At 35.9% G+C, this 23,866-nt stretch overlaps 1 protein-coding gene across 9 annotated transcripts in view; it reads left to right on the forward strand.

The window, feature by feature from the left end:
* Positions 1-23,866, forward strand: part of Fut8 (fucosyltransferase 8) — a 227,694-nt gene that overhangs the window by 71,300 nt on the left and 132,528 nt on the right. For 4 of the 9 annotated variants that reach the window (XR_004114449.1, XM_031356835.1, XM_031356841.1 and 1 more), the window contains exon 3: positions 17,632-18,063. Coding sequence is in view for 8 of the 9 variants with exons in the window: in XM_031356835.1 (XP_031212695.1) it covers positions 17,861-18,063 (203 nt within the window). In the remaining variant the exon portion in view is untranslated. Of the gene's footprint in view, positions 1-7,062; positions 7,156-10,884; positions 11,037-17,631; positions 18,064-23,866 lie in introns of all 9 variants that reach the window. The other 5 variants (XM_031356840.1, XM_031356837.1, XM_031356838.1 and 2 more) reach the window with 4 other exon arrangements.

The following is a 23,866-nucleotide window of genomic DNA, read 5'->3' on the forward strand; positions in this document are numbered from 1 at the left end:
CCCCCCCCCCCCCCCGACTCCGGCTGGGCCCATGTGGCCTGAGCGTGCTCAGAACCCAGGGGGTGCTGCACCAGTCCAGAGGAGATGGCTGCTGCTTTTAGACCCAATGTGTTTTAGATGGCCTCAGATGTACCTCAACTACTGAGCTGCCAGATTTTTCATCTCTCTTTTGCAATGACTGTAAATGTCTGATGCCATTTTTAAGAAATACATTCAGATAGCACACTTCTTTGTGTGAACTCTATTTATCACCCGCCGAATCCCTTGCACACCTGGCCAGAACTCTCATCACCCCGCTGAATAAGGGGTCCCTGCAGAAACCTGGTCTGTGGCAAGTCTCTGCTCATTCTTCCTAGTTCTAGGGATGGAACCCATTATTACTTACTTTTGACTATACCTGTGACTGTGGGCAAGTTTTTGTTTTTTAGTTTAATTCTTTTTTTAAAAAAAATTATTATTTTCTTTATTTACATTTCAAATTTTATCCCAACGAACCTCTCATTTTCCCTCTGACCCGCCCCTCCTCCCCCCAATCTCATCCCCTCTTCCCCTGATCACTAACCTACCCACTCCCGCTTTCTGGCCCTGGCATTCCCCTACACTGTGGCATTGAGCCTTCGAAAAACCAAGGGCCTCTCCTCTCATTAATGTCTCACAAGGCTATCCTCTGCTACATATGTGACTGGAGCCATGGGTCCCTCCATGTGTACTCTTTGGTTGGTGGTTTAGTCCCTGGGAGCTCTGAGGGTACTAACTAGTTCATATTGTCCTCCTATGGGGCTGCAAGCCCTTCATCTTCTTGGGTCCTTTCTCTAGCTCCTCCTTTGGGGCCCCTGTGCTCAGTCCAATGGATGCTGTGAGCATCCACTTCTGTATTTGTCAGGAACTGGCAGAGCTTCTCAGGAGACAGCTTTATCAGGTTTCTGTTAGCAAGCACTTGTTGGCATCCACAATAGTGTCTGGGTTTGGTGCTTGTATATGGGAAGGATTCCCAGGTGGAACAGTCTCTGGATTGTCCTTCCTTCAGTCTCTGCTCCACACTTTGTCTCTGTATTTTCTCCCATGGGAATTTTGTTCCTCCTTCTAAGAAGGACTGAAGTATCCACATTTTGGACTTCCTTCTTCTTGAGTTTCATGTGGTCTGTGAATTGTATCTTGGGTATTCCACTGTTCTGGGCTAATATCCACTTATCAGTGATTGGGTTACCTCACTAAGGATGATATTTTCTAGTTCCATCCATTTGCCTAAGAATTTCATGAATTCATCATTTTTAATAGCTGAGTAGTACTCCATTGTGTAGATATACCACATTTTCTGTATCCATTTCTCTGTTGAGGGACATCTGGGTTCTTTCCAGCTTCTGGCTATTATAAATAAGGCTGCTATGAACATAGTGGAGCATGTGTCTGATTACATGTTGAAGCATCTTCTGGGTATATGCCCAGGAGTGGTATAGCTGTGTCCTCAAGTATGTCCAATTTTCCAAGGAACTGCCAAACTGATATCCAGAATGGTTGTATCAGCTTACAATCCCACCAGCAATGGATGAGTGTTCCTCTTTCTCCACATCCTCACCAGCATCTGCTGTCACCTGAGTTTTTGATCTTAGCCATTCTTACTGAGGTGAGGTGGAATCTCAGGGTTGTTTTGATTTGCATTTCCCTGATGACTAAGGATGTTGAACATTTCTTTAGGTGTTTCTCCGCCATTTGATATTCCTCAGTTGAGAATTCTTTGTTTAGCTTTGTACCCCATTTTAAAAATAGGGTTATTTGGTTCTCTGAAGTCTAACTTCTTGAGTTTTTTGTATACATTGGATATTAGCCCTCTATCAAATGTAGGGTTGGTAAAGATCTTTTTCCAATCTGTTGCTTGTCTTTTTGTCCTATTGACAGTGTCCTTTGCCGTACAGAAGCTTTGCAACTTTATGAGGTTCCATTTGTCAATTCTTTGGTTATTCTTATGGGTTAAGCCACTCTATTTTTAATACCCATAAGTACTGTTCATTCTCAAAGTAGGTCACCAGAGCTTTGTCGTCGTTAATGAAAAAGTCATTGTTCATATCTCTTCTTTTTAGGAACATGCTCAGTCTGAATGAAGCTAAAATTTCTTAGTAATACTCTGCCTTACATACAAGATACAATTTTGCATATTTTAAATTCAACCTATTTGCTAGTACAATGATGTTATTTATATCTCAGAACTTCAAATACATTGTTAAGACTTGAGTAGGCTTTTACCAAGAACCCCCATTTTACTTCTCCTTTCACTGTTCTCAGTGTTTTCTTAAGGACCCTTGGGTCTTAGCAGAATTTGAGTTATGTCTTTCATAATTACAAATGAAAAGAAAAGGGACATTTTTTAGAAGTTGGAAACAATGCAAGTACAGAGAAGAAAATTCACTCATTTGTGTTACCTCTCTTTTATTGAGAATAATCTTAATGTACTTTACTTTTCTCACAGATTGGTGGCAATGGTAATAATTATTGTGGTGGTCGAAGTAATTGTGGGAGTACGTTTAAAACATACTTAATTATTTAATTATGTATAATATATAAAATAATTATGCAGATAATCTTAAAATAGATATTTCAAAGTAGTGTATATTTTATAATGTATGGATTATCATATGTCAAATATTTATTAATAAAGCTGTTAGGGGATAAAAAAAAGGAGAATGATGCTGGAGAGAATGTGTCCATTAGCATGGGATTTCAGTTACTCCCCAAATACAGATAATAATATGGCTATTGCAAGAACTTTCCTTGTAAAATAGTCCCATGTTCAATATTGTTTTGTGTGTGTGTGTGTGTGTGTGTGTGTGTGTGTGTGCGTGTGTGTGTGTATCAGACATTTAAAAAAATACTGGCAATGTTGCACTTGGAGTTACCTTTTGTCTTACTGTCCTCTCTGTTTCATTCTTATGCTGAGTGTATGCCCAGACTTACATCAGTGCTGATGTAATCCTCTCACTATTATGACTATTTAATTATTTTAAATTGGAGAAAAGCACATTATTTTTTCTTTTATACTTAACAGCAGTTTTAGTCCCAAAAGTTACAGTTTTTTCTTGGATGACTTAAGAATGTTTGGAATGATGTGGGAAGTAGTGTTTTGGGGTTGGGTGTAGGCTTTTAAGCGATTATCTAAAATTAAATCTCAGTTGTCAACTCAGGTATGACTTAGGGCAAGGTATTGATTTAAGAGTTTGTCTTGCTTTGTGGATAAAATAAGAGTTATAAAATACCCACTTCATGGATATGTTGAGAGTTGAACTAATTTGTAAAGATAGAACAATCCCTATACATGATAGGTACTGAATAATTAGTTATTACCGTTAATTTTTTTATTAATAATATTCTCAGTAAACTCTAACAAATAAAAAAGTTTAAAAATGTTTAGAAAGCTTCAGAAGGTAATTTTGAGATGAGGGTTTTACTCCTTCCCTTCTCTTCTCTTGAGCTGCTTGCAGACTGGAGTACTGTCTAGAGCTTTATGTGCTTGGGCTTCCTTGGGCTGACGTAGTTAATAGTTTCATACAGTCCTGAGATGCTGCCCTTCTGGCAGGCCTTCTCACTGGTGTGGATGTGCTGGTACTGAGACCATGCCTTGAGTAACAAAGCTGTGTGCTTGTGATGGCTTCTCGGTCTCTCTGTGAGCTGAGCTGGGAAGCTCAGTTTCATGTCTTAATTTATTTAAGTCTATTTCCTTTCTCAAATTGAAGGACAACTAGTAAGAGCTCTTAGCCTAAATGGCAGATAATATGTTAGCCTGAAGTTTTCTTTTTACTGCACCCTTCTAAAAAGTTCCACTATATGAACTTTCCTTCAGGGTCCCCATTTCTGTCTCCTTTCCTCATTTATGTAATCTTTTTTGGATTCTTCCTAATTTCTTGGCAGCTTCCCTAAAGTATAGTAACCCAAGTTTGATTTTTGTCCAATCTGTCTCAGTAAAAGTGGATAATGGTTGAGGTAGAAGAATATATATACCTTCTGTTTCTAAATTTCTATAATTTTTTTATTCTTTTAAGAAGAAAACATTTTTTTAGGATTTTTTTTTTAATTGGCTGTTTCTGAATTTTGATGTGTTTTCCTAAGTGACATTTGTTTTAGTATGTTGTTTTCCTTGTGTGTTTTTTTCACCTGTACTACTTGAATATATTTCTCACCCTGCCGTATTTTAGAGGAGAGCTGGTCAATATTTTCTTACATATTCTCATTTATTCTAATTTTTTTAAAAATCTTTTTTCAAAAGTAATCAAGATCTTGTTGACTTTATTCCATGTAGGCTTAGTGGATCAGTTAGGATTCTGTCAGGAAAATAATCCACACCGGCTACTTCAGGCAAGAAAGTTTATCATAGGGAATAGGTTAGTTACAGGGGTGTTAGGAGACATGAAAAGCAAAGAGTTGTTGTTGCGGGCAGGGATACTAGAGTAATACAGATAATAACTACAGGATGTGAGAGAATGCAAAGCTTAGAATAAGGGACAAAAATGAGATTCAGAACTTCTAGGGAGCTGCTGTCTGGCAGCAGCTGCTGCTGTTTCTGAGGGGTTGCCTGTGGCTTCCACTAACTGCTGCTATTGGGGTGAGGGCCTGTGTTGGGGTATGCTTATTGAATAAAACAAATATTCTCCCTTTAGTGCTTTTATTGACAATATTAGGAAGTTACCCAATGAAGGCTGAGAAAGTAGTTTTAAGAGTTTTCTTTTCAGCAAAAAGGATTATTAAAGGATGGATTTGGAGCTAAGAAAATAGCTGAATAACCTGTACGTTTTTTCTCCTTCATCTTTGGTTTACAAGATGGCATAGCCTTCTCTTTCTTAGATTCTTTCCTAAACAACAGGCTTCTAAATCTTAATAGTGCTTGAGGGTATAGAAGAAAAAGAATTGCCAGTGTTTTAACTATGGCCATACATTGCTTAGAAATAAGAATTGTTCTCATAGCTTCATTAATGAATTATAGTCGTTTGAAAACATAGACTATATCAAAGTGACTGTGGGTTTGCTAGGCAATATAGTCTTATGGGACTACCACTGTATAAATGGAGCATCAATGATGTAAACGTCATTATGTCTGATTTATCTAGTTTACGTATTTGGGAGTATGAGGTAGCATCTAATGTTCTAAAAAACCTAGTACAGCTCTTTTTTGTTTTTGTTTGTTTTTTAAATCTGATATTTAATCATTAGATCCACATTGAATGGGTTTTCTGTTCAAGAGCCTGTGTAAATTGTGGTAGGATTAAAAATTGGCTGCCTGTTGGCAAACAGTTCCTGCTGTAGCAACTGGTTTTTAAACTGAAGATTATTCTCTGTTATTCTTTCCTCAAGAGCTCCTTGTATTTTAACCTCTGTATGGAGATCTTGTTAAATGCTTTTCCTATGTCATTAGGGGTCTCAGATTCCGCATTATAACAAGCTCTCAGAGGAGGCTGAAGCTACTGGTTCCCAAGCCAAACCTTTTCCTGGTTTGAAAATCACTGGCTTGGCTCTGGGCTTCAGTGGTATGTGTGTTTGTATGGTTGAATGGGGGAAGGAATGGTTTTGGTGTAAAAACTTCTTACAGGTTTGTCTAACTAGGAATTTTTTGAGCACTTTGCCACAGGGGTGTAGTTGAGTTTTCTTCAATAGTGTCCTGGAGCAGAGTCATGTACAGCTTTCCTGGAAGGTCTTATAGCTTTTCAGTAATTCTGTTTGTCTGAGGGGAACTGACTAACCAGGTATAGGGTCATAAAGCACATTAATGTATCAGATACCTTGTGTTTACTATGGCCACTAGTTCTCTTTACTACTAATTGCTCTTGATGATAGGGCAGTCTATAGATTAAAATGATGTATATTTGGTTTGAATTTCATACTGATGACTTTTTCTATCAATAGCAATTACAGGTATTTTAACCCTGAGAATATAAAGCCTTGACCCAAATAAATGCATGTTTTAAAAAAAAAAAAAAAACTTAGGGAAGAGGGGAGATGGTTCAGTTGATAAATTGTTTGCTTGGTGCCTAGCAGAATTTGTAAGTTCTAGATTCAGGTAGAGGCTTCATTTTATAAAGTGGGGTAGAAAGTAATTGAGGAGGATACATTATTCTACCCTCTGATCTCTCATTAGTACACCTGTAAGCACATGCACACACACATACACATATATGTATACACATGTGTACACAAATAAAAAAGAAGAAAATTAAGAAAATTGAATAAAATACAAATTTATGAAGCTTTGATTATTTACTAAATTTTCTTGTTAAAGCATTACCAAAGCACACTAAACTAATTACCTGAGTGGGCCATTCCTTTTATTGCACCACTGTCCTTCAAGGCTCTTGTGCCTTTCCTATAGCTTTCCTTTGGCCTTTACAAACCTAGATTTTCACAGGTTCTGGATATTTTCCTTTTGACCATTGATGTGTATTTATGAGTATTCTCTTTAAAATCTTAATTTTGGCTATGGAGTGATAATTTATTTAATTGAAGGGGAATTAACATAGGGAGTTGAGGATTCAAAGGGAACCTACACAAGGGTAAAAGGGTGAGTTCAATTTTAGGGTTTTAAACAAAACATTTTGCTTGGCATGTGGAGACCCTTATGTTCACACAAACATCCATATTTAAATATTTATAGAATATAATATGTCAAAATTACTGTTATTTTAATTTGCTTAGCTTGGCTGACTGCTGCAGTTTGATATTAGTTGAATTTCAGATGAAGAACTCTAAATACATTCTGGAGTGTAATATGCTTTGTCCTTGAAGCTACGTGGGTCTTCTTCACACCTCTGAATTGTGGGGCCTTTTTGACAAACCATTGACAAACCTTCATATTCCTTTTAGGGAAAAAATGGAAAAAAAAACCTGTAAAGATTTGATTTTTCTTTTCCATAGATCTAGTAACATTTAGTGGTTAAGAATGATATGTTTTTAACTGTTCCTGTAGACTTTGCTTTCAAAGGCGATGTCCCTCAATAGATTACTTTTACATAAGATATACTTCATATTAATAGCAAAAGCATGTTTCTAGATAACTAGTATTATTTTTTAATCTTATTTGAACAGCTAATATTTTTTGAGGCCCAGATTCAAGCAATAATACATTTCTCTGTAATACCATGTGGTTTTCTTCAACATCATAATTCTATGGGAAGGAAGGTAAGTGTCATTTTTCAGTTAAGATTGAAGTAACTTTTAACTTAATTTTTTTCAACTTGAATCAGGAACTATGACCCAGAAAACACCGTAATTTGTTGACAGGGTGCCACTGTTTCTTGGGGCATCATCATTGTTACCCATCCTTTTTTTGACTGTCTCCAAATATTTTCTTACCTAACTTATTCAAATTTTCATTATCTTCTTAGGAAACTGATATGTCTAATCGTATATCTGATGGCTGAATTAAGAAATCAATGACTGTTTACGCTGTTACCATAATTCTTAATTTTAAAATGTTTTATTATCTGCTGGTGTTTGATGAGTTCAGAGATATTTGTTACACATAGTGCATTATGGTTGTAGAAATAGAATAACATCATGTACACCTAAAATGAGGTACCTGTTGATAGGTGCACTTGGGTCTAGGCTTTCTAACATTCTTGCTAAGTCTGGAAGCTTATTTTACAGCATTTTTTCAGGTTTTGAATAAGGTACTATGTTTACTTTAAGTGAACCAATATGCTGTTTGGCTAAGTAGATTAAAATTCAAATAAAGCCAGGCAATGGTGGTACACACCTTTAATCCTGGCACTTGGGAGGCAGAGGCAGGCAGATTTCTGAGTTTGAGGCCAGTCTGGTCTACAGAGTGAGTTCCAGGACAGACAGGGCTATGCAGAGAAACCTTGTCTCAAAACCACAAAACAACAACAAAAAAAACCTCAAATAAAATTTAAGAAAGTGTTATAAAATAAACAATTTGGCAAAAAATTGATCTGATTTCCTATTAATAAGAGCAAAATAGTTAGGGCTTCTTGGGTATATTAACTTGGTAAAGACTAATTCCATGATGATAGCTTAGAATTCACCCATTTGAACCATCACCACCACCACAACCACCACCACCACAACCACTACCAACATATCAGTACCACACAGCCACCACCACCACCACACAACCAAAAACTCAGACATTTAGAAATAGGTTTTTAAGTTAGAGAAAGGCTGTCACAGGCAAACTGTTGCCTCCAAAATTGGAAACAGACAAATACAGAGAACTATAACTCAGTAGTAGAAACTGAGGGTGAAAGTCTTCTTGGGAACCATAATTCTTATTTTTGGCTTAAGAAACAGTGCAATAAAACCAAACTGTAAGAATTACTGGAAGGCTGGCTTGGACAAGTTGGAGGCAGAAACTTCAGAGGGGACCCCTATACTTCTGGTCCTTTTCCTCTAGGAGTTCAACCAGTTACTTTTAGTGAATATCAGCCTGGGAGAAAAATCCAAATTCTTACAGCTACAGAGGAGAAAAGTAATCATTTTTGAAATATTCCAGAGAATTCTGTTCTTAACAAGGTCTGCCTTCAAGGAAAAAAAAAGATGAGGGCTGGAGAAATGGCTTCACTATTAAGAGCACTGACTGCTCTTTCAGAGGTCCTGAGTTCAATTCCCAGCAACCACATGGTGGTTCACAACCATCTGTAATGGGATCTGGTGCCCTCTCCTGGTGTGTCTGAGGACTACAGTGTACTCACATGTATTTCTGTCTTTTTGTTTTTTGTTTTTGTTTTTTCCTTTTTAACCATAACCTCATTGACCTTGGAGAAGGGAAGCTCCTTGTTCTGTTCCAGCCACTGTTTTCCCAAGAGACAGAGGGAGGCAGAGACGCACCACTGGAACTCATTGTTGGGCACAGGTGCCTTCGGAGACTGAAGCCTGCTCATAGAACCTGGCCCCTCTTCCCACACTTTGACAAGGAACTAAAGGGCTCTTTTACAGTTTCTTCTACGTAGTTCCAGGAAGTATTTGGGCTCAAAATTACGAGATGCTAAAATGTGCATTGCTCTCATCAACCCACAGTTTAATAAAGAAAGAACAAATGTGAGAACCACTCTCAGCAGTGGTGTCAGGACCACTCTGAATTTAAAACAAATATGATTACTATGTCAAGGGCTGCAGTGGGAAAAGTAAACATATACAAACAGTGGATAAGCTTAGGAGAGAGATAGATGGACAATCTGAAAACAAACTAGAGAGGAATGCTAGAGAGTAAAAGCATTGTAGGAAGCTGAGTGTGGGGTATATTCTGTAATTGTAGCTGGTGAGAGTCTGAACTAGAGTATGGAGAGTACAAGGTCATCTGGCTATGTGGTTATGCCACCACTAGCTGGGTGAGGCTTCTCTGCTTTACCTGAACAGGAATTGAGGGTAGTTGAAGAGATTGTGTGAAGGCTGGTCTCTAGCAGCAGGAGCTCTTGATCCCTTTGGTGGTTGGAGGGCCTTGGCAGTGGACAGGAAGAAGCAGCGACAAGTGGGTCTCTCTAGTGTTAGGTTACTGGCTTATTAGGACCCTTAGCCCTACTTAGCCCTCAGTTCCCTTACCATCCTGGTATTGGGACCTTTGTACTTCGGCAGAGGCCAGTTTTGTAGCCCTCAGCCCTGAGTCCGAGCCCCTTGTTCCTGAAGACTTGAACTTGCTGCAACTCTTTTGCATGTTACTCTTTTGATCTTTATAAACATTATCACCTTCTACTTGTCTCTGCTTTTCTTTTTAACCTTCCTTCTCTAAACTCCTTCAAACTGTTTAGTTTTTAAAATACTACTTTAAAATGGTGAATATTATTTAAATAAAAATAAGTTTTATGCCAGGCAGTGGTGGTGCACACCTTTAATCCCAGCACTTGGGAGGCAGAGGCAGGCGGATTTCTGAGTTCGAGACCAGCCTGGTCTACAGAGTGAGTTCCAGGACAGCTAGGGCTATACAGAGAAACCCTGTCTTGAAAAAACAAACAAACAAACAAACAAAAGTTTTATTTTACCCCAAAATAAATTTTATTTTTTTTTTAGACCTATAGGTGTTTGAATTCTGATACACAAATTTTGAGATCTTCCTCTTCCCCATTCTTATTTTTTTAAAAAAATCTAGCTATTTAGTGATAAGTGCCTTAATTTCATAAGATCTCAAATGTGAGCATATTAAGCAAGGACAATAGACTGCAAATATTGGAAGGTGGCTCTAGATCTCTTTATTTTTATATCATCCTTACCATCATCACTACCATCATCACCATCATCACTGTCATCATCATCATCATCATCATCATCATCATCATCATCATCATCATCATCATCATCACTCTCACTACCATGTGAGTGTCTATATCACCGAATATGGTCATTTTAGACCTGGGTGATGTAGTACTTCATTTTTAAGTCATCAATTTTAAGAATGAGATTACTTATATAATAGAGAATAAATAATTTTGTTAAATGTTGATTTCCTTCTAAAATGAGTTGCCATACACTACCATTGTTTTAAAATTCATTGTGTTCAAAACATTTTATAATAAGAAAATAGTAAAGTGTGTTTCAGGTAAGTCCACAAGTCTTGCATAGAGTATAAAGTCCATTTTGGAATAAAACCAAGCCTCACTTCATAGCCTAGCTGGCCTTAAACTTTCTTTCTGCCTCAGCTCTTAGGTGCTGGAGATTGTAGATGTGTCTGCATTGCTATGTCAGGCCTGACCACTGTCCTGTTCATCCCATTCTTATTCATATTCTCTCTCTCTCTCTCTCTCTCTCTCTCTCTCTCTCTCTCTCTCTCTCTCTCACACACACACACACACACACACACACACACACCTGTCTCTCTCTCACACACACTTGATTCATTCATGCATGTTATTATTATTAGCACTGTAACAACAAAACCTCTTCTATCTTTATTCTTAGTGATGGTAGCCCTGCAGCACCTTGTTCTCCTATGTACCACCATCTTCAAAGGCTGCTACTCAGCTGTGTGTCTCAAGATGTAGCCTTATGAGGACTGATTGACCACGTGGGGAGTTTGGCAGCTGAGATCTTTAGAGTCATACACGGTGTCAGTATGTCTCCATTCTTCCTTTTTGTGTATGTTATAATGTTTTCAAGATTTGCTAGAGGAGTTCTATTGTCTGTTAGTCTCATTGGAGAGATGTATCTCTACTGCATGCTTCAAAGGATTCAGGGATGAGACTCTTTCTTGTGAGAACTTAAATACTTCCTGTTTCTTTGAGAACACAGGAATTTTTAACCATTAGTACTAGATTACTTTTCTTCTTAAATTATTCTTCTAGGTTTTATTTTAAGGGTCTTTAGTTTTGTGTATGTGTGGACTTGATTTCAGGTAATTTAAAGTGCTTCTTTGAAAACACAGATCTTCATGTACCTTTCACTTTACAGTGATACGTTTTCCAACATTTCTTGTTTCCTTGGTTTTCGTGACTTCTGATCTGTCCTTGTAACTCAGTAACACTACTGGCTTCTACTTGGGTTTCCTCTTCTACATATTTCAGTGCTCAAAACAATGAAGCAATCCCAGGCTATTATGGGGCTCACTTGCTTTGTCTTCCTTCTTTAGAGATCACTTTTCAGTTGTCTATTCAATGTCAGGTGCATAATTGCTTACATCTGGAAAGTATTATTTCTTGTTTGTTTCTTTGAGATATAGTCTCACTATATAGTCCTGGCTGGCCTGGAATTTACTGGGTAGACAAGGCTAGTCACAGAAACTCACTAGCTTCTGTGTCCTGAGTGGTGGAATTAAAGGCACATGCCACTATCCCTGGCTGGAAAGTAATTTTTGAGCATTCTTATTTCCTTATAGGTAAGAAGTAAAGGTCTACAAACTTTTTTTTTAAGTGAGAGAATGATGTTCTTAGCAAATGATTGATTTGGCTTATTATGACTTGAGTACAAATGCCACATAAAAATTGATTTAAAAATGATCCCTAAATTAAATTTGTTTTAGTAATATTTCTATTATTTTTAAACATGTAGCTGTAAATTATTATATTCCATGTGATGAGCTGGATTGAAAATTTCAAATGGAAAAAATCATTAGTTCAATGATTAGTTTAATGAAAATTAAATTTTTAAGGTTAACAGAGAGAGGTTCAGTTTGACTGTTATACTTTAATGGTATGCTTTCTTAGTTAAGAAATACTAGGAAGCATAAATGCTTCTGTTTGAAGAAGGAAATGATAAATAAAACATTTAGAGAAAAGCTGATCATGAGTTATAAAGTACTGTTATTTAAAAAGCCATATACAAATTAAGTCAATTCAATGTTAGATTAATATATCCTCAAATCTGTATATTTATGCATATTCTCTATTGATTTCAATTCCTTAAAATTAAGTAGTACTACAGAATTTATTAGAATCTTTCTTTTGGCTTTAGTGAGAAATGATATCAGGATAGAGCAAGCAAGCAAAAGCAGTATCATAAATTAAAATGATTCTTTAATTCTAGCTGAAGTCCACTGTTGCTTTTCTTTACCATGGCGGAACCAACTGAATTATAATGTGGAAGGAAGTAGGTATGGAAAAATAAAGGAGGGTAGAGGCCAGAGGAGAAAAGCGGGGGGGGGGGGGGGGGGGGGGGGACTTGCGAGACTGGGTGGCCAAAAGGGGCATCAATGATCAAGATGTAAAGTGGATAAAATAAATAAATAAAAGAAGAAAAGAAAGATGTTTTAAGTTCAAGTCTCATTTACTGCTTACATAGTCATCTCACTTTCACATTTCTTCTTGGTAGAGTAACATCACATATGTATGAATTTTAATTACTAATTATCCTTAATACATGAGTACAGAATATGCTCTTAACTGATCAAAACTTACTAATATTTTAGAAATTAGTTGGCCTAGTTATGAAGTATAAACTCATAGTGAGATTTTTATCAGGAGTATTTTACTTGAATTGTTATGTAATAATATAACACATTGTGTTTACTGATGCAGTTTACTTATAATATTCAAATAAATCTGAACTGGTCTTCTATACCTTTGGCCCTAAATAAATGAAAACAATTTAAAGTGGTGCTCTTATGGTTGAAGGGGTGGCTCATTGAGTTAGGCACTTGCTGTGTCAGCATTAGGACCTGAGTTCATATCATTAGTATCCATTTAAAATCTGAGGTGTATCTTTGAGTGGCTACAATCACAGCACTGGGGTGCAAAGAATGGCAGGTTCCAGGGACTTTCCCATAGCCAGTCTAGCCAATTTGTCAAATTCAAAGTTTGATTAGAAATCTCGTCTCAAAAATTAAGGCAGAGAATTGGTAGAGATTGAGGAAGACATCCTGATCAGCCTCTGACCTCACCACATGCCTGCATAGTCAAGTGCATATATGTACATGTATACATGTACACATGCTCACAAACACACACACACACACACACACACACACACACAAAAACACACGCACGCACGCGCACAAGTACACAAGTACACATGACACAAATCCAACACAAATCCATACACACAAAATAAGGTGGAGAGTGACTGAGGAGGATGCACATTATTTGTTATTGGCCTCCTCCTATTCACACAAAAATGTAAAGTGATACTTTTAATAAAATGAAGTGAAATGTGTACATTTATAATTTTCCTAATCGAGTTTTATGTGCACATATACACTTGTGTGCATGTATATTTAATTGGTAACATAAATGTAGTACGAAGAACTGTCATGGGTTGTAAAACATATGTACAGGGCTGGAGAGATGGCTCAGTGGTTAAGAGCACTGACTGTTCTTCGGGAGGTTATGAGTTCAATTCCCAGCAATCACATGGTGGCTCACAACCATCTGTAACAAGACCTGATTCCCTCTTCTGGTATCTGAAGACAGCTACAGTGTACTTACATATAATAAATTAGATAAATCTTTAAAAAAATAAACAAAAAATAAAACATGTGGACAGCTTACCCAACTATAAAATTGGAATGATATTCTATAGACTCTGGTAATTGTGAATATTATGTGATAATACGCATAAAAGTTTTTCAAACACTGTAAAGCATTTTCTAAAGTCTAGTTAATATTATCTTTCCTTTGCTCATTAAAACCCAAATACATTAGCTTACTTTTAAGTTATTGAGTACTTCTTCTTTGCTAAGCAGTGTGAATAATACTTTACACATGATTAACCTCATTTAGGCCTTATAACTGTTCTGCTTAAACTCTTGATCTTATTGATATTGCACTCTAGTTCCCAGATATAGGAAAATACTTAGTAAAAAGTTACTTGTATTTTTATTGTTCAAGAAACAAAAATAAAAATAACCTAGTTTTCTAAGTAGAAGAAGAAATAAATCATTGACAAATCTTTATCCCTTTAAAAATCAGTATTATTAATCAAATACATTGGCAGAGGGAAGCCTACCATATTTTGCTTTATTTAACATTTTGTACAAGAAGAGTATTATAGAATTCTAGATAGTAATAAGATCATAAATGAAAAGAAAACAACCCACTTGGAGAAAAATTTGTCAAGGTTTTGCTCATTTATCATAGGGCTTGTCTTAGTTACTTTGAAGAGACACAGCGATTTTATTTTCCATCCTCTTTGCTTATAATGGTGCTATCTGCTTTCAAATTTGCTGTGTAAAGTGTGATACAAATGTAGTTGTTGTAGCTGGTGTGTTCAATTTCTTTGTATATCATGTGAGGTCCAGCACTGCATTCACTTGTTCACAAGTTTTCATTCCTGGTTACTAAGTGCCAAATACTCCTGGAAGGGCTTGGGAGACAACAGTGAATAAAGTGACCAAGTTTATGGCGTTTTTTATATTTTGACAGTTATGGTTTAAACATAACAAGAAAGCAACTAGTCTTTCACTGTGGTTAGCAGATGGGGGTAAAGTTCAATACATAGCTCTTTTAAACCATGATGAGAGAAACTACATAGGAAACTACTCAGTTTTCAACTTGGTTTGCTTTTGTTGATTCCATTTAAAAATACTTGTTAAGAACTCTAAAATTCTAGAAACAACTTCTCAAAAACAGAGTTAAGATAATATTAACAATATTAAGAATATGTTCGTGTTTACTTTTATAATAATTTATTATTTTATAGCTTATAATCTCAGTCTTGTTGCAAGTGTAGTAATTTAATACCTTGGATATTTTGAATACTGCTTTATGAAATTTTAGTGTAATTTGTACAAAAAGTATGTTTCTGTACTTCACTGTTAAAATCATATCTTTGGATGATTGTGATAATTTATATTATAATTGCAAGTAAAATGTTTCACCTATTTTGTTATTCCTTGTTACTTAAATTATTCCTTTTTGGAAGTTTTGTTTCTTTTTGTCTATCATAGTAGTCTAGATTTCTTTGTTTATGGAGGAAAACATAAAGTTGTAATTTTTTTGTCTATGTATTTATATCTCTGTCTAATCTCCTAATATCTTGGAAATAACTTCAGTCTGACGGAATTTTTCAGTGCTCTATAAGTTGTCATAGCAAACTATTACTCAGATACCCATTCTTCAATTTTAGTTATGTATTAAATTGAATCCATTGCTTATGTTTCCAGACTAGAGTTTTATTTTATTTTATTTTATTTTTTTGGTTTTTCGAGACAGGGTTTCTCTGTAGAGCCCTGGCTGTCCTGGAACTCTGTAGACCAGGCTGGCCTCGAACTCAGAAATCCGCCTGCCTCTGCTTCCCAAGTGCTGGGATTAAGGGCGTGCACCACCACAACCAGCTTAAAGTTTTATTTTAATCAGGAAGCCTTGAGTGTCTGCATTGTTTCTTTATATGTGGAAAAGTAGACCTTTCTAACTGGTCCTTCACCTGAGTTAGAACATTGTCCAAGAATGGAATCCTGCAAGGGGAATTCTGAGTTCTTGTGAGAAAACTCCAAGAAAACAGGATTTTTTGGGGGGCGGGGGTCGCTCCCAGATCTAGTGAATAGGAATGAGTTTACTCCAGATTATTCATTATAACTGGCTATTGTTATTTGTTTATATTCCTCTGTGGAAAAACATTTTTGCTAAGTGCTGGTTGTTTTTGTGATTGTATACTTTTCTCAAATAACTCTTCTTAACTCTCAGAGTATAAAGTGTCTGATGATCTGATGATCCTTAGTTATTGCATGAGCCCTTAGCCCATCTCATTTATCAGCTCCATTCTCCCAGATCCCACCACCTTTAGAGTGGTAAACAATCTGAGCTATTAAATAGGTTTTAGTTTTTGATTGATAGGTGGTATACCTGAGACTTAGAGTTTCAGGGTTTTGAGAAAGGGAAAATAAAGAGTTCAACAACAACACAAAGTATTCTTGGTAGACTTAAAAGAATTTATTACAGTAGTAGTTAAACATTAAAATAGTCATTAGAATTAGTGGTTCTTGAATTTTGCTTTACAACATTAGTCAGTGAATATGCCTCCCTGATTCTATATTTTAGCTGAAATCAGAATAAATGGTGTTTCTAGAACATTCGTTTGAGGTAATTTCTTCTCTTGGAGTTTTTGGTTGTTTAAAATCAGTAAAAAATTGAGGTTCAGAAGAAGATAAATAGTTCTATACTCTTGAGTTTTGGGATCCCTGTTTTTCAACTTTCTATTTAATTTTCCAATGACAATTTACTTGGTAGTCATATATTTTATGTATATATGCTTGTATATGTAAACTTTTTTTTACCACTCCCCCCCTTAGAGGAACTATACAGTTTTGTTCCTAAATATATGATTTTTTTCTTCTATAGCTTTAGAGTTGTCTAATCACTTTAAGTAATTTTTCATATATGTTCTTTGGGGGAGAATAATTTTATTTTTTTAGAGAATTCTAAGTATAGTGGTTAAGAAATGACAAACAAAACACATAATTAAAGCCGATAAAAATGAACATTTGGAGTTTAAAATATACACTCAAAAAAATGCACACTCGTCTAAGGACCTGATTGTTGTTAGCCTTCTTTTGAAACTTAGGAATTTTTTATTAGGTCATATTAATAGAAAAATGAACTTCACTGTGACATTTCTATGAATGTATATAATATACTTAACTCACTCCTATAATTATTAATATTTTAAAATATATTTGAAAAATAATGGTCTAGCCTGATCCATTTGAACCTTTACTTTTGATGTTTGATATGGTTGCCCACTAATTGATGGTTATGATGACCTTTGTTTCCCTAAGGTTCAGGTCAGTTTGAGAATTTATCCTAGAAATGATAAGTCGCAAGTTAAATAGTAAAATGACAGCAAAGTGTTGAGATGGAGGGATATGAGGATTTGTAGCACACAATTCAGTCATACTGAGAACTTGGTTTTGTTTTAGATGATGAACACATTAGTTTAAAATTCATAGTTGAATTGATTTTTGTTGATTATTCAATATATAATATTTTAATCCATATGTAAGAGTTATTGCAGAACATTTCAATGAAGAAGAGTTTTCATGGCACTTAGACTTCCAGGTTTAGAGTGAACTAATTTGCTATCAGGTGGAATTCTAATGTGTGGTTGATTTAAAACACATTTAAAGCTTTCACTTTTTACCTATTACTGGGTAGCAAAATTGTCTTTCAGCTTCTTGGGCAATCAATACCATGAAGTTTTCTGGAAGTCCATAAATGTCATTTTTTTTTTGTTTGTTTATATATCTTCAAAACTTAAGTACATTTTTTACTCTTTCCACAGCATGTAGAATCCGTGAAACACAGGACGTTAAAGCTTCCTGTCTGCATCACCAGGAAGATCTCTTTGTAAGAGTCACCACAGGATCACCAGAGAGAGATTAACCTGTCTGAAGCATCATGTGTTGAAACAGCAGAAACCTATTTTCTTGTGTGGCTAACTAGAACCAGAGTACAATGTTTCCAGTTCTTTGAGCTCCAGGAAGATAGAGGACAGAGTTGAAACTCTGAAAATGCGGGCATGGACTGGTTCCTGGCGTTGGATTATGCTCATTCTTTTTGCCTGGGGGACCTTGTTGTTTTATATAGGTGGTCATTTGGTTCGAGATAATGACCACCCTGATCACTCAAGCAGAGAACTCTCCAAGATTCTTGCAAAACTTGAACGCTTAAAACAACAAAATGAAGACTTGAGGCGAATGGCTGAGTCTCTCCGGTAGGTTTGAAATACTGAAGGATTTGATGAAATACTGTGCTTAGCTTTTAGGTGTACGGACTTATTTCATTGTTGAAAAATACTTAAAATTTCTACAAACTTTCTTTGCAATCTAACCATTTTAGCTGACATACTTAATAAATGTAAATGCAGTCTAGAAACAGACTAAAACAGATGAGGCCATTTTTATAAATAGGCATATAACATAGTAAAATAAATACATGATTATTTTCCCTCATTAGAGAAGTCTCCTAGGCTCTTCTGTTGAGTCTACTAGTCGGACTGTGTATATACCATCCTTGGGGATTTCATTTTAATGCTAGGAAACGAATGATATAGGTACCTGTTAGTACTGAGACTTTTTTTCCTTATCAGCTGTTTTGTAATTTTGTACTCAGTTCGATGTCTATATTTTTATGAGACATTTTCATAAGCCAGAAGATAGAGTATTAATTCAGATAAATTTAAAAGTAGGTAATTCCTTTAGATAAAGGCATATAAATTGGAGTTGGAAAACAAATTAGAAGCCCAAGATGACAGTGTTTAGGATTCAAGACAATAATTTTAAAAGCAGTTAGCTAACTTAACTACAATTTGCAGTTTTTTGATAGTGACATATTTAGAAGAAAATTATAAACCATCTCTTTGAAGGATATAAATGTATAAGCACAGTGTGTATGTGAGATAGTGTTGGGGATATATGTATATGTACAATTACTTGACGCATTGATGAATAATTTCCTTACAGTAAAATGTGTTACTTTTAGTATTCAGATCAGTGGGTCTCAGCAATTTGTTACAATTATACAGTCATCACTATTAAGTTATATCAGAACTTTCTCTCTTCTCAGAATTCTGTTACCTCTTTTAGTTAAATCTGTTCCTGCCTCCTGTCTATGAATCCTGTTTATTTCTTGTCCGTCCAATATTTTTTGCTTTTCTAGAGTGTTATAAATGAAGTCATGCAGTATACAGCCTTTGGGGTCTAGCATCTTCCATTTCGCTTAGTATATCTGAGATTCATCAGTATTTTTATGTATAGTAATTTTTATGCTTTTATATTGCCAAATAAATAATTTTATTCCTTTTTAGTGGTGAGTTGTTAGATGTATTGAAAGACCCCTGTGGGGAGACCTCCCACTCAAATCTTGGGAGGACGTGCACCCAAAGAAACATGAGAGACCATCTTGATGTAAACACAAGAGGCAGTTTAATTTCGGAGCTCCGGGTCGACACGTATCTCACACAGGAGACAGAGGAATCGACCACGAGGTTCAGGGGTTAGGAGTTTATATAGGAAAAAGGTCTGAGGGAACAAAAGAATCAGCATAGTTATACATGATTGGCTAATTCAAATATCAACTATAGTATGTGCAGATCAGAGCAGTAATTCCTAAGGGTGGTGCTAGTCTGAGTCAACAGAGCATCTGGCTGACCTCAAACCATATCTAAGAGGACTAGATGGCCCATTACTCAGTTGGGACGTTTGCCCAGACATGTCCTTGTGTGCTTGGGCCCACCCGGACATGTCTTTGCATGCTTTCTCCTCTATGTCTTTTTGGCCTGTTAGTTCTCAGAACGTTTTAACAGCTTGTTTTTTATTCAGGCCTGGCCTGTCTGGACATGCCCGGGCTTGATCTACAGTGTTTTTCTCAGACTTGTAATTTTTTTATTAGCCAACACAGGCCTCTAACTTAATTTTCCTTTTCAGTATCACAGTTTAGGGTTTTATTTTTTTGAAAAGTATTTTTTTTTTTTATCTGTTGGAGGCTATTGGATAGTTATTTTTTTTAACAATTGCAAGCAAAGTCAGTATTAATCTTTGCCTGATAAATTTCTGTGTGGACATAGGATATTTTTTTCTTAATTACTTGGGCTTGGAATTGCTATACTATATGTTAAGTGCATATTTAACTGCATAAGAAGCTGTTGGATGGTGGGTCTGGGAAAATTACTGTCTCACAAATATGTGGACTTGAGTTTGGGTCCCCATGTAAAGGTGGGTATAGCAGTATGTATCTAGAACTGGGGATGGGTTGAGGATAGGGCATAGAGACAGGTAGATTTCTGGAGTTTATTGGCCAGCCAGCCTAGTTTAATTTATGAATGTCCAGGATTAACATCAGCTTGGAGAGGGATTCTGAAGAAGGGGTATCTAGCTGGAGTTGTGAAACAAATGAATCAAAGTCAAATTGTGAGTCCAAGTTGACAGCCTATGTTCTGCTGGAGATGGATTTCCAGATTTCTTTCTATATTATGCTAGAGACAGATTTCTCTTCCTAGTCTAAAAACTCTTGGATAGCTCATTTCCAAAAAGCCTATCATTTATTTATGTATGAGCTCAGTTACCCCAGGTTCCATTTTGATTATCCCATCAATCATCATCCCAGGACCCCTTCCTTTTGATTCTTAGAAAGAGACAACAATCACAAGCACAGAGAATGAGATAGCTGTGTGGGGCCCCACACAGAAATTACCATTCCTACCCAGCTTGGGCCTCCACCTAAACTCCGCCATTGTAGGTGACCTTGAACTCTGGAATCCTCTGCATTTGTAAGCACAAACAAAAAACAAACAAACAAATTACCTTTGTAAGAGCTTGCCGGGAGATAACCACTCCCTAAATCTCTTTATCTCCTTCCTTAATATCTTTCTGACAGGCTGGGTGGTGGTGCAGCTGCCTCTGTTCCATTAGACCTGTGAAGTTCATTATATAATTCATTGTATCCTTATATCTTATGTAGTTGAAAAGTGTTATATTTCTGAACTCATGTTTTCAGAGTTCTTTTCCACAGCCTTATGGGCTGTCCTGAAGGTCATACAGCATTTACCATTTTGCTGAGACTCACCTCTGGGACTTGTGCTGTTTTTGATTATCATGGAGTCATTTACCACACTGACACACTGATGCCCAGTTTCAAGCAAGCATTTATAGAGGCAAGTAAACAAGCAAGGGAGTATCTATATCCAGCTTGGCACACATCTGATTGGGGGGCTATTATAGAATTTGTTGCCCTTTAAAATGATTGGTTTGTACTGGGAGTCAAACCATAAACTTTCATAAGTAAATATCTTTAGGTACAACTGTAACTTCTGTATTCTTCTTGATTGGTGGTTATTATGGAGTGACCTGGCGACCAGTGTTAGGTACAGGCCTGGTGTTTAACTCAAGTTCAACCTTAGGTCAGATTCTCTAAGATGTAGCCTGAAACCAGTATGGAGTTGGTTTGGTCTCTCACAGCAACAATCAACACTGGTGAAGACCCACACTCTGCTGGCCCTGTTCCAGGGGCAGGAACCATGTCATTCTGTCCCTTACATGGCCAGGCCGGCCTCAGCATGTGAGCCTTAGGTTCAGTGAGAGACTGTTTTATTAAGGTTAGAGAGTGATGGAAGGAGGCATCTGATATTGACCTCTGAGCTCTGCAAACACTCATACACCCATATGAACATGCGTGTTTATATTTTGTATCTCTCTGACTCATTAAATAGCACTATCTAATTCCTGTCATATTAGTGCTTGCTATTGGTAGTAATTTTTGTGTCATCCTTTCAAACTGGTATGTAGTATCATCTCATTGAAGTTTCAGTGTTTACTTGTGTAGTAAAGAATGGTAAAGATTGTTTTCATGTATTTACTTACCACATTTTGATAAGAGTATTTAAGTCTGTTGCCAATGTTCTTTTTGGTGTATGTGTATTGGTGAGGTTGCAGTCTCCAGTACATGTGCCTGTGGGGATTTGTGGAGGCTGGAGGATCTTTTCCCTCAGGTACAGAGCGTTGACCATGAAACCCAGGCTAGTGACTAACAAGCCCAGGTGACCTTTCTGTGTCTACCATTGGACTACAGGCATGTGTGGGCCCACACCTTGTCTGGCTTCTTATATGTGTGCTGGATGGGGTCTGAGCTCAGTTCTTCCTGAGCCATCTATCCAGCCTTGTTGCCAGATTTTAAAATAGTTATTTATTATTTTTGCTTAAATATTGAGGTTTTAAATGTACAAATATATATACATAAAATTACATGTGTATATATCATATATAATGTAGTATGATGCAATATAATATAATAAAGTAATATTACAGCTTAAAACAACCACTTATGAGTTTTAAAATTTAGGATGGCCTCAGGTTATTTCTGTTGTTATGTATACGTTTATGTCTGCAAACATCTCTGACTCTGGCTAGGCAATCCAAGATGATTGACAAGTTTATTCAAAATCTTGTTTCATTCTGTGTTTGTTCTCTATCCAGATAGCATAGATTTTTAGATGTGGTAGTGTTAGATTTTCAGCTGTATGTTTTTATGTTCTATTTTTTTTCCCTGTTGTATATTTGCTTTCTGCTTTATTGATTTCTATTCTTAGCTTGATAATTTTCTTTCTTACGTTTTCTTTGGGATTTATTTTTCTGTTCTAAGCTTCCTTAGGAAGTTTATATCACTGATTTTAAAAGTTGCTTCTTTTCTAATGTAGACTGAATATTCTATATTCACAGCGCCCGGGACTAGAACATGTTTCAGATTTTGGACTGTTTTTATTTTGGAATATTTCCACCAACTTTACCAGCAGAATCTGAAATATTTTAAAATCGGAAATTTTTAGAGTTCTAAAAATTTTTAAATAGAGTTTTAAAAAAGTTTTAAATTCTGATTTAATTTGAATTTTGCATTTTGGGTCAGGGATGTTCAACAGCTTCACTTTAAATTAATCTGTGTCTTATAGTTTCCGACAGTGTTGCCTTTTCATTGTCATCCAATAAAAATAGCTTCAAATACTCATTGTAATCTGTTAGCACTATGTCATAGTTATGTAGTATTTTTACTTAATTAGTACATTGAGCTTGTTATTTCATTTTGTTTTTTTCTTATTTTTCAACCAAATAAAGTTATAATTCTGCATTATTTTAGTTCAAGTTTTACTTTATGGCCTATTAAGTGACTTTTGTTGGTAAATGCTTAAGAAAAACATATGGCCTGCTGTTCTTGGCGTTAATCTTCTGTAGCATATTGTTTGTTAGGTTACTTGATTGTGGTGATCAGATTTTCTGAGTTCATGAATGATGTAAAATATTTAAATACTTGTTTTGCTGATTTAAAGGTATGGTTGTTCCTATCTCTGTTCAGTTCTAATTTTTCTTTTCATCTGCTGTTTAATTTGTTGAGTCCTAACTCAGGGCTATCTTGTTTTCTGTGATTTTTTTTTGTTCTGTTTTATTTTATTTTTAAAAAATTTATTTATTTTACGTATGTGAGTACACTATTGCTGTCTTCAGACACACCAGAAGAGGGCATTGAATTCCATTACAGATAGTTGTGGCCACCATGCGGTTGCTGGGAATTGAACTCAGGACCTCTGGAAGAGCAGTCAGTGCTCTTAATCACTGAGCCATCTCTCCATCCCTGTTTTCTTTTTTATTATAAAGTTAATTTATTTAATATTAATACTCTTAGGTTTGTTTGTTTGTTTGTTTTGGTTTTAGTTAGTGTTTGCATGTGTTTGGTCAGCATTTTAAACCTTAACTGGTGCGTGCCCTTATGTTAGACATAAATTTAAGTATTCAAAGCGCTTCTTTTTTTTTTTTAACTTTTATTGCATTATAAGAAAAGTTAAATGATTTCAATTTATCTGAATTTGTTAACATTTAAAAACATATTTTAAGTAAATAGGATTAAATCACATTCTTATTTCCCTGTTGTACCCCAACTCCTCCCAGAGACCCCCCTTCAATACCAACAATATCTTTTTTGTCATATTACTTAAAATTTATAAAATATTATAACAATAAAAATAAGTATTATAA

The sequence above is a fragment of the Mastomys coucha genome, unplaced genomic scaffold, assembly GCF_008632895.1.
Source record: "Mastomys coucha isolate ucsf_1 unplaced genomic scaffold, UCSF_Mcou_1 pScaffold6, whole genome shotgun sequence".
NCBI lineage: Eukaryota > Metazoa > Chordata > Mammalia > Rodentia > Muridae > Mastomys > Mastomys coucha.